Source organism: Felis catus, chromosome E2 (assembly GCF_018350175.1).
Source record: "Felis catus isolate Fca126 chromosome E2, F.catus_Fca126_mat1.0, whole genome shotgun sequence".
NCBI lineage: Eukaryota > Metazoa > Chordata > Mammalia > Carnivora > Felidae > Felis > Felis catus.
The window spans coordinates 61,611,027-61,628,532 of record NC_058382.1 but is presented as its reverse complement, the minus strand read 5'-3'; the positions used below and the strand labels follow the sequence as shown (position 1 = coordinate 61,628,532).

Here is a 17,506-nt window from a genome sequence, read left to right as displayed (position 1 = left end):
CCGTCTGGTTGGGGGAGTTCAATGCCCAGTTCCCAGTGAGCAGTCTCCAAGTTCCGATCAAAGGTGTCAACACTGCTGATGTTAAACCATACAAACTTCTGCAGAGACCAAGATTCAAGAGCAGCTTTAGGCTCCCCCTCCAGCCACCACCCCCCCACCGGGGCTCCTCCAGCAAAGCCTGGGTCTGGCCTCACAAAACCACAGGCTTTGGGTCTTGGATGAAAGTATAAGAAGCTCCCACAACTGCGAAGGTTTGTCTGTCCCTTCTTTGTGTCCCTGTGCCATTCTCTCCTCCCAGCTCTCAGATCATGGTTCTCACATGTTACTTGACAAAACTGAGTCACAATTAAGAGTCCTACACTAGGCGGGTGTGGGGTGCCTGGGTGGCTCAGTCAGTTAAGCATCGGACTTCGGCTCTGGTCATGATCTCATGGTTCAGGAGTTCAAAGCCCACGTCGGGCTCTGTGCTGACAGCTCAGAGCCTGCAGCCTGTTTCGGATTCTGTGTGTGTCTCTCTCTCTGCCCCTCCCCCACTTACATTCTCTCTCTCTCTCTCTCTCTCTCTCTCTCTCTCTCTCTCTCTCAAAAATAAATGAAAATTGTTTAAAAATTTTAAAAAAGAGCCCTACACGGGGATTCTGTTCTACTTGGAACACTGCTATTGCTACACACCGATGTGGTAAACGATCCCCTTAACACGGGTTATTAATCGTGGGAAGTAGCATTTGCCAGGGCAGAATTGTGAAGATCCTCTTAACTGAAACCTCCGCTGTTGGGTAGTGAAACCAAGAGAGGCATGTTTTTGAAAACACACACACACACACACACACACACACACACACACACACACACACAGAAACTACACTTTACTTTTTCAATTCTTTTTTAAAGTTTATTTATTTATTTTTGAAAGGGGGGGGGAGAGAGAGGAAGAGAAAGCATGCACCAGGGGAGGGGCAGAGAGAGAGGGAGACCGAGAATCCCAAGCAGGCTCCAAACTATCACAGAGCCCAACGTGGGGCCCAAATGCAAGAACCCAGGAGTTCATAGCCTGGGCTGAAATAAAGAGTCGGATGCTTAACCAACTGAGCCACCAGGTGCCCCTACACTCTACATTAAAAAAAAAAACCCTACGTGGGGCGCCTGGGTGGCTCAGTCGGTTGGACGGCCGACTTCGGCTCAGGTCATGATCTCGTGGTCCGTGAGTTCGAGCCCCGCGTTGGGCTCTGTGCTGACAGCTCAGAGCCTGGAGCCTGTTTCAGATTCTGTGTCTCCCTCTCTCTGACCCTCCCCCATTCATGTTCTGTCTGTCTCTGTCTCAAAAATAAATAAACGTTAAAAAAAAATTAAAAAAAAAAAAAACCTACGGAGGAACACTCAGCCTTGAACTTACCCCTCACCTCAGATACCGTCCAGGAGCAGGAATGCCACGCACAAACTGTTCACAACCTCCAGCCAGTCCACCTCGGAGAAAGAACACCAGACCTGCAGAGCAGGGCATTCGGCAGCAAACCACGTGCTTCTGTGCTCGGACGTGCTCCACAGACCCAGACTGTGGCTCTACCTCAGCCTACGCTCTGCAGAACAGGTCTGTTTTGTTTTTCTACTAACATGAATACTTTCAGCCTGGGGTATGAACCTATTTCCGTTTTAATAAACAGAAACCAATTCAGCAACAGGGATTAAAATTTGGTACATCCAGGCACTGAGATTCCACACTGCCTTGGAAATCCAGAAGGCACACAAACAACAGTCTTACACTGACTACAGGGCAGTCCTAAGATACAGAGCTGATTCGGGAACATTCTGTCCACCCAGCTGCAGGTACCACAAGAAAACAGTGCCAGGGAGAATGAAAACGTAATCCCCAAGGCCCACGAGCTATTGTTGCCTCTGGACCCAACCATCTGCACGCAGACATGCTCCTCTGGGAAGCTCTTCAAAGACACGATTCAGGGGTGTGCCCTAGATCCTTCTGCCATCCATCTGCTCTCGACAGCATCTCAGATCACTACAACAATGCTCCTTCTGAAAAGTAAATAAAGACTCGGGGTTGTGTGATGAGGACGTGTTCCCAACCGTGGCATCTTATGACCACCCTACAAAGCTCAATGCTTCCACAGTGCAGCCTAATGCTCGTTAAAGAAACACCTCAGAGCAGCCGAACGCCCCAGCTTTTCCGCAACAGAGACCCCAGAGACTCCACCCACTCTCACGTTAAAGAGGCAAGAGCTTGGGACATCCTTACAGCCCCCATCATGTTTCAATCTCTTACTTTTTGGATCACCGCCCGGCTGGCCAGTCTTGCTTTCTCCGACACGATTACACTATCACCTGGGTACACAGCTCAACGCGGTGAAGCCCAAGGGGCAGGGTGTAGACCAGTGCCCACCTGTGTAACCTTGCTCAGAGCAGGCCAGGGACTCCCTTCTTTATATTCTTATTTACTTCCCAAATATTTTTTGCAAACATACTTTCTCCTCATTTTAAAAATTGGAAGGAAACGTCCTCCTAATTTTAGTTAGGAGAAGTAACAAAGCTATTTTACAACAAAGTTTGCTACTTAAGTTTCTGGATACTGTGTTTTGTTTTGTTTTTTTTTTATTCCCAAATGCATGAGGCGCTCAGGGAGGGCTGCGCTTCAGCTTACTTACTTCTGTGACACCCTAAGATGTCATCAGGTGATCTCACAACAGCTGCTGCGGAGGAGCTGGGAGACGGTGCAGCACTCACATGCTGGACTTTTCCAGCCAACCTGAAAGTTCCTCTGAGTGAGGAAGATCAGGTTTTTGGTCTGAGCCTGGGGAGAGGCTGCCCGTCCCCTGTGCACCACGGGGCTGAGCGCAGCGCTGAGTGAGGCAAGCCAGGGAGGGAACACGTCCCCGTTCAGTGCTCTAGGCTGTGCCTCAGAACAAACACGTCACTGTCAGCGGTGCCAGACCTTGAGGGAACTCTGGAATCTGTGCAGAATGCAGACACAGGAGGACCCCTGTCTCACCCCTCCTCCCCAGCAGGAGGCAGATCCTTGGGAGAGAGGAGAGGCAGCTGCCATTCCCCCACCCAGCAGGGAGCAAGGGCCTCTCTGAGGACAGACGTGCGGGCAGACAACAAAGGCCTCAGCTACGGACCCTGGTGGGAAACAATGGTTTTCTACAAACATCGTCACACAGATGGAAGTCCGGATCTTAACTGTGTGTTATTTAGGGCGATGGGCAGAGGGGGAGCAAGTCCTCTGCTCCTACCTAAGTTTACACTTAAGCTGGAGGAGCACTCCACCTGACTTCAGCACTCAGAAGGACAAGCCAGGGAGGACCCTGCGAGCACAGCACAAAGCCTGGGGTGGACAGTGCTGGCCCACCCTGCTCAGGGTCAGGGTAGGACTACACTAGGAGAAAAGCTTTCAATCAGACAGAAGATCGGAGTTTACAGAAAAAGAGAATTAGGTCTTAGGAGCAAAAGCTAGTCAATGATGAAGTTAGGCCATGATGTTACAGGGACCTCCACCCAGCAAGAATGTGGGCATGACATTCAGCGTTCAGTGAGGGAGCTACTGGGAAAAGTAAAAACTGGTCTTGTCTATACCCCAAGGCTGGGATGCTCAGGATCAGAGCTTGCAGACCACAGGGGTGGGCACGCCGCCATAGGTACCAGCTCCTTCCTGGGTGGACAGACTGTAAGTGCCCTCACCAGACCCCTCACCAAGTAATACTTCATGAAAAGCTTCTGGGTGATTTCCTTCCCAGGGTCTCGAAAATAGATGTAGAAAAATCCCATAGCAACACCTGCCCCCAAAACAGCAAGATTGCAGAAACCCTGCTTATCCCAGGGGAATGCCCACCCCCCCCCACCTCCCCCCCACCCCCTCCTCCCGTGGGACAAGAGAACACATTTTACGGTTAAACGAGGGTGGTTTCCTTCATGAAACAGCGACTTCTTTTATCAGGTATTATGAGAGACATCATCAAATGCTCCCTCCTCACACTCCACCATGCTGTGTGCGTGGTGAAGCCAAAGCCGGGGTCTTTGGGAGGAAAGGCCTCCGCTTGGCACATGTAAACACAACAAACACAGAAGCTCAGCAAAGCACCTGGGAGAGGCAGAAGACCCACAAAGAGCCAACACTTCTGGGGTTATCTCTTATCTGGGTCTTTTAAAATTCAGATGGAAATCTCCACGTTGTCATAATTTTAAGTTTGTTTCTTAGAATCTTTGAATCAGCTTGCTCCAAGAACAAGCAGAGCGACTGCACAAAGCCCAAGCACAGCAGTGACCGGCCCCATGGGTACCTGATGGGCCGCGTGGGGTCTATGAGCGTGACCGGCCCCCTGGGTGCGTGATGGGCCATGTGGGGTCTATGAGCGTGACCGGCCCCATGGGTACCTGATGGGCCGCGTGGGGTCTATGAGCGTGACCGGCCCCCTGGGTGCGTGATGGGCCATGTGGGGTCTATGAGCGTGACCGGCCCCATGGGTACCTGATGGGCCGCGTGGGGTCTATGAGCGTGACCGGCCCCCTGGGTGCGTGATGGGCCATGTGGGGTCTATGAGCGTGACCGGCCCCATGGGTACCTGATGGGCCGCGTGGGGTCTATGAGCGTGACCGGCCCCCTGGGTGCGTGATGGGCCATGTGGGGTCTATGAGCGTGACCGGCCCCATGGGTACCTGATGGGCCGCGTGGGGTCTATGAGCGTGACCGGCCCCCTGGGTGCGTGATGGGCCATGTGGGGTCTATGAGCGTGACCGGCCCCATGGGTACCTGATGGGCCGCGTGGGGTCTATGAGCGTGACCGGCCCCCTGGGTGCGTGATGGGCCGCGTGGGGTCTATGAGCGTGACCGGCCCCATGGGTACCTGATGGGCCGCGTGGGGTCTATGACCGTGACCGGCCCCCTGGGTGCGTGATGGGCCGCGTGGGGTCTATGACCGTGACCGGCCCCCTGGGTGCGTGATGGGCCGCGTGGGGTCTATGAGCGTGACCGGCCCCCTGGGTGCGTGATGGGCCGCGTGGGGTCTATGAGCGTGACCGGCCCCCTGGGTGCGTGATGGGCCGCGTGGGGTCTATGAGCGTGACCGGCCCCCTGGGTGCGTGATGGGCCGCGTGGGGTCTATGAGCGTGACCGGCCCCCTGGGTACGTGATGGGCCATGTGGGGTCTAGTCCTCGGATGCACACACACCTTCTGCAGCCGGCTCCACCAGGCAAAGTCACCCTGCTTTCCTCTTCTCCTGCCTCCTCTGTTCCAGCCCCAACATCCTTTGGCTCACCAGTTCCTAAGAGAAAACAGAATCTGACACCAGGTAACAATAATTACAACTTCCTAGAGAAAGAGGCTTCAGAGAACAAAAAAATGCCTTCTAACATACAATCTTCCTAACACTGGTGCCTTCTGGAGGTAAACAGGGAGCAGGACAGGAAGAGGCTGGGCAGAGCTGAAACATAAGTATCTTGTCCGGAAGTGTAGGAGAAAAGCCTGCTGTGCCCCTCCCAGTTCAGGACACAGGTTAGAGTGGAAAAGACTACTAGACCATACCAACCCTAGACATTTCCAGACAAGATGGAAATTTAAAACAATTTCTTAAAATCTCCAGGTAATCACCAGTGAATGGAACATACATACCAGGCACAATCCAGGGGGCATTACTGTTAAACAGCTGGCACTTGGGGCACGATACCCCTTCTCAGAACACTGTGACCCACAAACTAGATGACTGAATCCAGCCTTGCAAGCCTCTTCCTGCAACACACACGTAAAATACAAAGCAGTTCAGAGCACACAAATCCAGCCCCATAAGCACCCCTGTCCCACCATTCTGTAGGGTGCAAAGTATGTGTCGGGAGAGATGGCTCTGATTCAGGACATGCCCACCTAGGGTTCCTCCAAGTACACTCTGAGGATCAGGAGGCTTGAACGGTCCTAGAAAGCTAGGCACACCCAAAGAAGCACTCTCCCCTCCCCATGTAACTCCATCAAGTACAATTTCCAGTTAAAATTTCCAAGAGGTGCTTTAGCACACACAAAAAGACAAGGGGGAGAAACAAAAACGAATAATTGTTATCACGGTGTCTGCCAGGCATTTAGCTTTGTTTGACCCGTATGATACTCGATTTATAAGAAGTATGCATTTGGTCCTCCTGGTACAGAGCTTTAACAACCCTTGGAATTTCCTAGGTGGTAAAGGTGTCTTTCGTTATTCATAACCAGCCTCTTTCAACCACACTTGAGTGTGTGTCAATGATGTGACTTTTGGAAAACCCTTAAGGATGGAGGCAGGTTCCTAGGAGAAGCAACCAAGTGATTAGAAGGTTAGAAGTTTCAGCCCCACCCCTGACTCTGGGGGAGAAGGGGGGAGGGGAGGGGAGAAGAGCTGGAAGTCGAATTAATCACAGCAGCCAATGATTCAATCAATCACATACCTATGCAACAAAGCCTCCATATAAACCCAAAAGGGCATGGTTTGGAGAGCTTTTAGATTGGTAGACAAGAATGTACCCACATTCTGTGCTAAACCCCAAGGGGACAGAAAGCTCCTATACCAGGGAATCCACCAGACCCTGCCCTACATATTTCTTCATCTAGCTGTTCATTCACATCCTTTAACATCCTCTGTAATGAACTACTGGTAATCTAGTAAGTACATTGGTTTCCCGAGTTTATGAGCAGCTCTAGCAAATTAAATGAACCCAAGGAGAGGGGGTCATGGAAACCTGATTTACAGCCAGTCAGTCAGAAGCACAGGTGACAACCTGGAAGTGGAACAGCATCTGAAGGCAGGGAGTGGGAGGCGGAGGCAGTCTTTCAGGACGGAGCCCTGAACCTGTGGAATCTGGTGCTAACTCCAGGTACATGGTGTCAGAAGTGGGTTAAACTGTAGGACACCCAGCTGGTGTCCCAGAACTGCATGGTGGGGAAACCAACCCCCCCCCACCCGCCCACACATTTGTGACCAGAAATGAAGTCGCAGAGGTGCCACACAAGAATGCATGTGTTCCTAAGAACCTGGGAAACTAACCCAAAACTTAGGAAAACAATCGTTCCCCTGAGTAAGGGAAAGGTGGTCTCACAGAGGCTTCTAAGGCAGCGATCCATCCATGGCCATGTTTCTCCACAGCCAGGCAACAGGAAATGGAAGGGCCTAAGCAAGAAGCCCAAAAAGTCGCAGGACAAACAAAGCCACAGTCCTGCCCCGTCACATGCACACCACTCCAATAACCCCAAATCAAAGCCATGGAGGCCCAAGGCCTAGGTGACCCGGAAACAGACAAACATATTACAGGATAGAGTAAAAATTTGCATAAACGATAACGCTGCAAAAAACCAACTGCTACATTTGTAAAGCATGTAAACACACCTCCCAACATGCTTCTATGGGCCTCCTCCTATTCCTCACTTACAGGTAACTGAGCAGAAGACGTTCCACAGGAGAACCACACCTGATAAATACGCACTTCACCAATCCACATCACCAAACTGTGAGGCTTTGGATCTGAATAAGGAAGGGGGTGACTTGGAAGCGATGGGCACGACAAGCAAAGGAGAGAGAAGGCCAATACCACACGTGCACGGGCCGCCTGCCTGTCACCTCCCAAGGAGATTAACCCCAAAAGTAGCGAAGGCCTTAAAAATGCAAAACTCTCACAGTTTTAAAACATTAAATTGAGGGGCGCCTGGGTGGCTCAGTCGGTTAAGCGTCAGACTTTGGCTCAGGTCACGATCTCACGGTCCGCGAGTTCGAGCCCTGCGTCGGGCTCTGTGCTGACCGCTCAGAGCCTGGAGCCTGTTTCAGATTCTGTGTCTCCCTCTCTCTCTGACCCTCCCCCGTTCATGCTCTGTCTCTCTCTGTCTCAAAAATAAACGTTAAAAAACAAAAATAAAAAAAAAAAAAAACCATTAAATTGATGGACACCTGGGTGGCTCGGTCCATTAAAATGTCAAATTGACCCTTGTACCTTTTCTTGGAGTTGCTGCTTTTTCTAAGTCTCTGTTTCTTCTAAAGAATTCCTCAAACCCTTAGGGACAAAATGATGAGGTTCTGGTACTTTAAAAGCACAGACCACACTCATAAAAGCAACCATCCTGTAAGACGAGGAAAGAGAGTACGAGAGAAACCAGTTTTCTGCCCTGACTCCTTGCTTGATGCGATCAACATGCACCTACAAGCCTCACATACAGGGTGTCCAAGGGGACACTGAGCACAGTCCTACAGTCCACTGTGAGAGGCAGATATGCTCCAAGCTAACTGCAGTCTGCACATCATCTCTGTTGTGCTTCCCAAACATGAGGCTCAGCCTGAGTCACTCAGATATGTAGAAACAAAGGTTTGTTCTCATGCCTCCCAAAAGATTCGCCTAGAAACTTTCTTATGAGAGTTTCTCTTTCACTGTCCTATCAAAACCATAAAGACAGGCTGCAGTGACCCAGAAACGGGAAGACTGAAGCAAGGCTCAATATGGAAACTAGAAAAGGGAGGAGGCACAGGGCATCCTGAGTCAACACACACCCTGTCCCCTGGTTCCCCCACTACAGGGGAGACACTGAGGAAGCCTCACTTGGTTCTCGTAACGTTATGCTAATGATGGTAGAAGAAAGATGAGTACCTTTGGGTGGTTTTGAACACAGCCACTAAGAAAATGACGTCAGTCTTCCCCGAAGAGCCAGCTGCTGAAAGCAGGTCCCCCGGAGGCAGTGAAAAGTGAGAGAAGATGAACACCTTCTGCCACGCGATGGGCCATTTTCTCACGGTGGTGTTACAGGTGGGAAGGGACCCGGATGTGGGCTAAAGGGCTAGCTTGCTGCCTTTGCTTATCCGCTTAAACGTCCCATTAAAATAGGATTCAAACAGGATAAACAGGAACTAAATTCACTGCAGAAACACATAAAGAATTTTCACAGCTATTGCTGTCAATGCCTCCACTCCCACCCCCACCAATTCCCTAACCATTTCTTGCCTGAGACAATTTTGGCCACTGAAACTATTACAGCCTCAAAAACAAACATGATTCTAAGATTAAGCCACATAAAATTTTAAAAGCAAAGGATACTATAATTTATCTTTGATCAACCAAGGATTAGTATTTTTGTCAGGCCAAAGAAAGCAAGTGCTCTTCCAGATCCTGTATTTTCTTCAGTCCTCAAAGAAGAAAATGCCAGTTTTCACCATAAGCTAACAGTATTTAACACCAGTCAAGGACAAGACCAAAGACGACTTAGATTTTTCACTAGTATATGTCAAAAGCCATTAGAACAAAAATAAGCTCAAGAAAAGCCACCATATTAAGACAACAAAATCTAAGTACAGTCAAGAACCCAATATTGATTATATTAAAAAAAAAAACAACATAAGCAAAGATTTGGATCATCCCCAATATTCTATTATAATGAAAATAGATATACAGGTGACAACACCCGTGTTATTTCAACCATGCTGTCCCTCATGATGAGGCAGGCCATTCCCCACGGTAAATTCGTTGCCAATGGTTATTAACTTGCTAATAAGCCAAATTATTCAAACATCCCTATCAAAAGCCAAAGTGGACTCACAAGTAAGGTAAGCTATAAGAAAGATATTAAAACCAGGGAGAAACCCAAACGGGGAAGCTCAGAAAGGAGATGCACCAGGAAGGGTGATGAGGCCACGAGAACTTCCACACCGTGAATGAAGCCGCCTGCTGCAGGGATTCAGCCCGCACAAAGGACCAGAGCCTGATGTGGAGGAGTCATGAGACCATGAAGACATCACAAAGGCATTTTACTGCAACAGGAAATTTAGACAAAGGAGCACAGAAGGTGGTGCACCTGCTGGGTGGGTGCTCCTCTGTCACCTCCTCCAATCCTCCCCATCCGCCCTAAACAAGTAGGTGTGACCGCGCCCCCTGCAGAGGTGGAAAAGTTTAGAGAGGTAAGTGAGTGCCTGAAGGCAACTGGGAGCCGGAGGCATATGAGGGGAAACCAAGCCTCCCAGGGTTTCTGCAGCTCCACGCCAAACAGAGCAGGGCTGGTGGCCTACAGCCCTAGAAGTGCTAAGTACTGTGCTTCAGGCCTCCAAAACTTGACAAAAGTCCCAATTCCTTTATTTCAGTTCATGACTTAATCTTCTTCTGACATGGGTTAGGGGCAGTTCTCAGAGACACAGTCTGTTACTGGTGTTTGGCTGTGATGGGCATACGCAATGTCAAGACGTGGGGCTGGGCACAGTAAGACCCTTCAACAGGCAAAGGGCCACTGCCCTTTTTTTCCCGTCAGACCATCAGCCAGGTTACCCTGGTGTCTCAGACTCACGCAGACACAAGCCCGCCAGGCAGTGGCTCTTCAATCTGCTGGCAGCTCGCTTCCTTCAGCACTCAACTATCCCACCCACGCTGATACGGCATTTATGCCTCTCCATTCCCTTCTCTTCCTTTTCTACTTCCCTTGTTCTGCTTGTCTCGTTCTCCTCCTTGCACAGCAGGGATGGTGCGGCAAGATCACCGAATGAGAAAATAACTGCACGGAAGCCTCCAGAACATGAGCCTCCCTTGATGAGTGTAAACTGACAGGGTACTTTTGACTACACTCTGACGCCTCTCCAGCTTTGGCAGCCCCCCCCCCTCCACCACCACCCAGCCTACAAATCCAAGGAGAGCAGCCGAGGGACAGAGCCCTCGCCTGTGTTCACTTCTTGACTCTCAACAGATGAACAACTCAGTCTGGGGGAAAAAACCCTCAAAGATCATCCAACTTCCTTCGTAACTGAAACCACTGAGGCCATGGAGGTTCAGTGACCCAGGACACAGCTGTGTCAATTACTGACTTCCACCACGTGTTAACAACCAGAACAGCCTCTGCAATGCTGAAACGTCCCAGGCGAAAGGCTCTGCTTTCATCGATAGTTCCAGAAACGGAGCTCACTTGTACCATCTCCAACATGAATAGGGATGGGAGGGAAGAGCTCATTCCTGAAGACAAGACAGGAGATAAATCCACGGAATCCTTCTTCCTCCTTCACTGCTGTCTGGAAACCAAGATGCCTTTCTTGGACCAAAAATCAGAAACCTCACATTTGTGCAGGAGAAAAAATTAAGCCAATGTGATCACTGCACCCTGGGATGTATCAACCAATACAGAAACAGAACCTTAAAATACAGAATCCTAGGGGGGCGCCTGGGTGGCTCAGTCGGTTAAGCTTCCGACTTCGGCTCAGGTAATGACCTTGCAGTTCCTGGGTTTGAGCCCCCAGCCAGGCTGTATGCTGACAGCTCGGAGCCTGGAGCTCCGTCTCTCTCTCTGCCCCTCCCCTGCTCACACTCTGTCTCTCAAAACTGAATTTAGGGGCGCCTGGGTGGCGCAGTCAGTTAAGCGTCCGACTTCAGCCAGGTCACGATCTCGAGGTCCCGGAGTTCGAGCCCCACGTCAGGCTCTGGGCTGATGGCTCAGAGCCTGGAGCCTGTTTCCGATTCTGTGTCTCCCTCTCTCTCTGCCCCTCCCCCGTTCATGCTCTGTCTCTCTCTGTCCCAAAAATAAATAAACGTTGAAAAAAAAAATTTAAAAAAAAACTGAATTTAAAAAAACATTAAAAAAAAAAAACATGGAATCCCATTTGATAGTATCTAACCAGAGGAAAGGCACACAACCCAGAAATACCTAAAAGTGAAGGCACTGGAGCGAGATGGCCCTGAACTGCAAGTGGCCAGTTTTGCTTTCACGTTTTCTCTTCTATAAAGAGGGTTATGGCAGCGCTTTCGTGCAGGAAGGGTTTAGGACTCAAATGAGAGGGTTCGTGTAAAGCCCTTAGCACGGAAGGCTGGAAGCAGTACTAGCTGCTATGAGAGTGGTGAAACCGGGCTCCACACGTGAGAAACACTAACAGCCGGCAAAACTCTTCCACGTGCAGTATCACATCCGGCTCAGAGAGCACCTCTGGGCTACAGCAAGCATTACCTCCAGGCCCAGGAGGAAACGGGCTCGCAGTCGAAGCGAGGTGCCCGAGGAGATGCTGTAGGTTTGCTGGGACTCGTGACTCGAACGCAAATCGCTCCACGTGGGGGCTCTTTGGAGAGGGGACTGAGGCGGCAGAGGAGGGAGCCAGCACTGCGCAGGGCCCGGGAGGCGGCGGGAAACTCGGAAGGCGGCAAGAAGCCGCGAGGAGAAGGGCAGGGACGCGGAGGGCAAGGGACGGCCACCTCAGCCGCGGGGACAGAGCCGCCGGCTGGGGATGTGGTGGTGGCCGCAGCCAGGCCCCTCTAGTCCGTTCCCCCGGACCCCTACCCCGCGACAGCCGGCGCAACCGGGCGGCGTCACCAAGGCGTCGAGCGGAGCCCGCGCCCCCGCCTCCCGACACCTGCGGGCAGAACCTCCCCGCTCACCTGCCGGGCTGTTCCGAGGGCTCTCACGCCTGCCCTGACCGTCCCGCCGCCTCCTGGGCCACCGCCGCACGGCCCAGACCGCTCGGCCGCCGCCCGGAGCGGGCGCCACACTCCCCGCCCCCGCCCTCGCGCCGCTGGGGCGCGCGCACGCGCAGAACAGCAACAAAGCCAGCGAGGCGCCACACCCCCGGAGCCGTCCCCGCGGGCGCTGGAGGCGTCGCTCATGCGCGGTAAGGACTAGGCGCCGGCTTGGGACCTCTCGTCAGCTGTCTACCCTACCACCTGACTTTTTAAAGATCTGAACGTGAGCGCTGTCGGGTCCTGTCCACAGAGCGGAGCGCAGAAATCCCAGCGACCGACTCGGGCTAGATGCTATGAGGATACCCAGCGCCTTTAGACTTATTTTAAGTCGGGCATCTCCAAGGACACATATTTCCCGGGTCCTCCACAGGAAGCGGTTCGCAAAAGACAACACCAGTCCCTGGTCCGTCCCCCACCCCCACCCCCGGCCGCTGCTACCGGCGCCTCTCGTGAGCCCGCTACCCGGCTACCTGCTGCTTCGATGTCCCTCTAGAACGGAGGCACTGACTCGGTGTGTGCTATGCAGCGTTATTAACTTGCACGGATTTTTTTCTGTTCTCTGGATCCCAGAAACCCACGCCGGTTTTAATGTTCCTGAGGATGTGCTGTCTGGGGATTGGACACTCTGATTGACACCAGAGGCCTACGCTGCCTGCCTTCCAATCGAGAGTGAACCAGCCTGTTTCTGGCAAAGGGGGCCGGGCAGGCCTTTGGTGACCTTTTTCTCATCCGCCTGCACTTCTTGGCAGCCCCATTTTCTCTCCCACGTTTTGCAAGGGAACAGAGAATAGCCACGGGCCTTCTTGCTCCTGAGGCTGCTGTGGTTTTACTACATTCTGGAAGGGAAAATGCCTGGGAAAAGGTCCCTAAATGCATCGGCCATCCCAAGTGCCAAAAGGGAACGGAAAGCAATTACCCTCGACATAAAGTTGGAAGTGTTGAGACGATTTGAAGTTGGTGAAAAGCTCAGCCAAATTGCGAAGGCCTTGGGCCTTGCCGTTTCTACAGTGGCTACAATCCGAGATAATAAGGAAAAAATTAAAGCGAATTCGCAAATAGCTACTCCTTTGAGAGCCTCCCGGTTGACTCGGCATCGAAGTGCAGTCATGGAGACCATGGAGCGCCTGCTGCACGTGTGGCTTGAAGACCAGAGCCAGCGAAATGTGCCTCTGAGTGTCACAATTATTCAGGAGAAGGCTAAGAGTTTGTTTGATGACTTACAGCGTGAAAGAGGTGCGAGCTCTCAAACAGAAAAGTTTACTGCAAGTAAAGGGTGGTTCGTGAGATTCAAGGAGCGCCACTGTTTGCCCCACTTCAAGATAAACAGCACGGCTCCTGGAAACAAGGACATATATCCAAAAGCGCTAAGAAGCATCATTGAAGAAGGTGAGTATACCCCCCAGCAGGTTTTTAACGTAGATGAGACGGGGCTTTATTGGAAGAGAATGCCTGAAGGAACGTTTATTTCTGTGGAAGAGAAAGCTGAGCCAGGCTTTAAATCATCCAGAGATCGCTTGATGCTGCTTCTTGGTGGCAATGCAGCTGGGGACTTTAAGTTGAAGCCCCTATTGGTGTACCACTTGGAAAACCCCAAGGCTCTGAAAGGATACTCCAAGCCCAATTTGCCTGTAATTTGGCGCTCAAACAAAAAGGCCTGGGCGACCAGGAGCATCTTTCAGGAATGGTTCACATACTTTTTTTGCCCAGCCGTTGAAAGATACTGTGCCCAGAATAATCTTACCCACAAAGCGTTGCTCATCCTAGACAATGCCCCATGCCACCCAGTAAATTTGAGTGATCTGTCTGATAATGTAAGAGTGGAATATCTTCATGACAGTACAGCTGACTCCATCCAGCCCATGGGTCAAGGCATAGCCTCCGCCTTCAAAGCTCATTACGTGAGAAGAACTTTTGAGCACATCCTAGAAGCAACAGATGGGGAGGATACAGCCATGATCAGGGAGTTCTGGAGAAACTACAGCATCATGGATGCTGTAGACAACATTGCACTAGCTTGGGAGGCGCTGAGACCGGCAACAATGAACAGCGTGTGGAAGAAGATCTGGCCTGAGTGTGTTCGGTTCCAGAGCGTTTCCCAAACAGATAACATTGCACAACTTCAACAAAATATTGTGACTCTTGCCAAGAATGTGGCTTTCGAAGAGGTTGTAGAAGCCGACGTGGACCAGTTGCTGAGGTCCCACGAGGAGGATCTCTCGAACACGGAACTGATGCAGCTAGAACAGGAGCCTGCAGAAGAGGAGAGTGAAGATGCCCCACCTGCCCTGCGTCAGCTAACCACAGGAAGACTCTCAGCAGCCTTCTCACATTTCGAGGCAGGCCTACAGGTCCTTACGAGTGACGGCCCTAATGATGATTGGAAACTGAAAGTTTCGGGAGCAATCAATGATGCGATCAACTGCTACAGGGAATTGTACAATGAGAAAAAGCGGCGCTCAAAGCAACTATCTTAGGTCGTTTTTCAGTGTGTGCGACCAAACGTTAATCAAAATAAAGCCAGAAGCAACAAGATGACCTCAGCGGATGAGATCCAGCCACGCCTCTCTACTTCCAGATGCTTTACATCTTTGGAAACTCTTGTTTCTGGTATTTTCATTTTGACACCTGAGAGTACCAAATTTTGTCATTAAAATTTCACTTAAATATGTGCTTTAGAATAATCACATGCAAGAATACCCAGGAAAATGCTGCTTCAAAAAGAGAAAACTGCAGGGTGCCTGGGTGACTCAGTCTATTAAGCATCTGACTCTGGATTTTGGCTCAGGTCACGATCTCACAGTTTGTGAGATCAAGCCCCACGTTGGGATCCACACTGACAGCGCAGAGCCTGCTAGGGATTCTTTCTCTCCCTCTGTCTGTCTCTGCCCCTCCCCTGCTTGTGTGCATGCTCTCTCTCAAAATGAATAACTTTAAAAAAAGAGAGAGAAAACTGCAAGGAGGAGACTAGCTCTTCTTTTTTTTTTTTTTTTTTAATTTTTTTTTTTTCAACGTTTATTTATTTTTGGGACAGAGAGAGACAGAGCATGAACGGGGGAGGGTCAGAGAGAGAGGGAGACACAGAATCGGAAACAGGCTCCAGGCTCTGAGCCATCAGCCCAGAGCCCGACATGGGGCTTGAACCCACAGACCGCGAGATCGTGACCTGGCTGAAGTCGGACGCTTAACCGACTGCGCCACCCAGGCGCCCCGAGACTAGCTCTTCTAAGACATTAAAGCAAACTATAAAACCTCAGTGAGTCAGTACAGTAGTCAGACCTGTGGAATAAGTTTGGAAGCCCCGATTTTTTTTTAATGGTGGGGGACAACTGGTTAATCATTTGGAAAAAGATAAAATTAGATCCCTGCCTCACAGCATACACAAGACTAAATAAACAGATCGTGGATCCAAAAATAAAAATTGAAACCATACGAGTACTACAAAAACACATAGATGAATGCCTCTTTGACCTGGGTGCTGGGAAATTTTCCATGACTTAAGATCCAGATGAAATAAGAAAAGTTAATTTGACTGTATAAAAATGTAACAAAAGAGCTTTTCCATGGGAGAAACACTACAAAGTCAAAAGCAGTTGATAAATTGGAAGAAAATATTTGCAACATCTCACAGACAATGGGCTAATTCCTGCTATGTGGAGAACTCTTAGGATTGAGGAGGAAAAAATACCAGAAATCCAATAGAAAAGTGGACAAAGGATATAATTCATAAATAAATAAATTAGGTCTTGAAACAAAAAAAGTTCAACCTCATTCATGATTAGAGAAATGCAAATTAAAGCTACACAGATACTGTGTCTCACTAATTAGATTGACAGATAATCAAAAAGTATGGCCACACACTCTGTTGGTGATGTTCTGGGCTAACAGGGACCTCCTACATTGCTGATGGGAATGCAAATTGCTACAACGAATATGGAGGGACATCAGACACTCATAAAAAATACATTTCTTTTGATTTAACAATCCCACTTTCAGGAGTATACCCTCAAGATATATCTCCAACAAAAGAAAATACATGTGCACAGATTACTTGTTGCATCCTTGTTTGTTACTGCAAAAGTGAGGAGACAGCCTGAATATTCGTATATAGAAGAATGGTCAAATATGAAATGGTTATTACATACAATGGGATATAATCTAGATGTAAATGATGATAACAGTAATAAAGGAGGAAGAACTCTGGACTGATAGAGAATGGTTTCCAGGGTATACTATTATTTGAAAAAAGCAACGTGCAAAAAAACAGTATGCTATCATTTTTGTGGAAGAAAGAAGGGGGAGGGGCTCCTGGGTGGCTCAGTGGGTTGAGCATCAGGCTCTTGACTTCAGGGCTCAGGTCATGATCGCACAGGTCATGGCTTCAGTCTCCACATCAGGCTCTGTGCTGCAGTGCAGAGCCTGCTAGGGATTCTCTCTTCTCTCTCCCTCTCTCTCTGCTCCTCCACTATTCACACGCTCTCTCTCTCTCAAAAAACAAACTTAAAAAAAAAAAAAGGTGGGGGGTGGGGCGCGCCTGGGTGGCTCAGTTGGTTAAACGTCCAACTTCAGCTCAGGTCATGATCTCGCGGTTCATGGGTTCAAGCCTTGAGTCGGGTTTCGTGCTGACAGCTGCTTCAGCTGCTGTGTCTCCCTCTCTCTGCCCCTCCCCCACTCATGCTCTGTCTCCTTCTCTCAAAAATGAATAAATGTTAAAAAAATTATTTAAAAAAAGGGGTAAACGAAATAAGAAAATAGACATGTATCATACTCATTTTTGCAAAAAGAAACCCAGAAAGGAGAAGCCAGAGACCAAAGACATTGGTTACCTGATGGGAAGGGGTGGAAAGAAGCAAAGAACGGGGGAGGAAGATATTTGACGAACCTTTTGTAAAGGTTTTTATTTTTTAAAGTGCCTTTAAAAAAATTTTTTTTTAATGTTTATTTTTGAGAGAGAGAGACAGGCAAGTCTCTGTTGAACCAGCCAGGCACCGTGGCCTCTTGTGAAGTTCTGACTTTAGGAACCATGTTAATATATCACAGCAATAAAACGGGCAAATAAGAGGCCCCCGGGTGGCTCTCAGTTGCTTAAAC

The 17,506-nt window shown here is 49.8% G+C and overlaps 2 protein-coding genes across 2 annotated transcripts in view; one reads left to right on the top strand and one right to left on the bottom strand.

Moving 5' to 3' along the window:
* Window positions 1–13,147, bottom strand: part of LOC101083987 — a 29,895-nt gene extending 16,748 nt beyond the window's left edge. Inside the window, 3 exon segments of the mRNA XM_045045863.1 lie at window positions 5,175–5,268; window positions 12,338–12,574; window positions 13,066–13,147. Coding sequence (XP_044901798.1) covers window positions 5,175–5,268; window positions 12,338–12,574; window positions 13,066–13,147 — 413 coding nt within the window.
* LOC101083729 (CENPB DNA-binding domain-containing protein 1) lies at window positions 12,456–15,082 on the top strand. Its single transcript, XM_003998379.5, has one exon. It carries the CDS (start codon window positions 13,267–13,269, stop codon window positions 14,890–14,892), a length of 1,626 nt encoding a protein of 541 aa, XP_003998428.1. The 5' UTR covers window positions 12,456–13,266; the 3' UTR covers window positions 14,893–15,082.
* The last annotated feature ends 2,424 nt before the right edge of the window (window positions 15,083–17,506 follow it).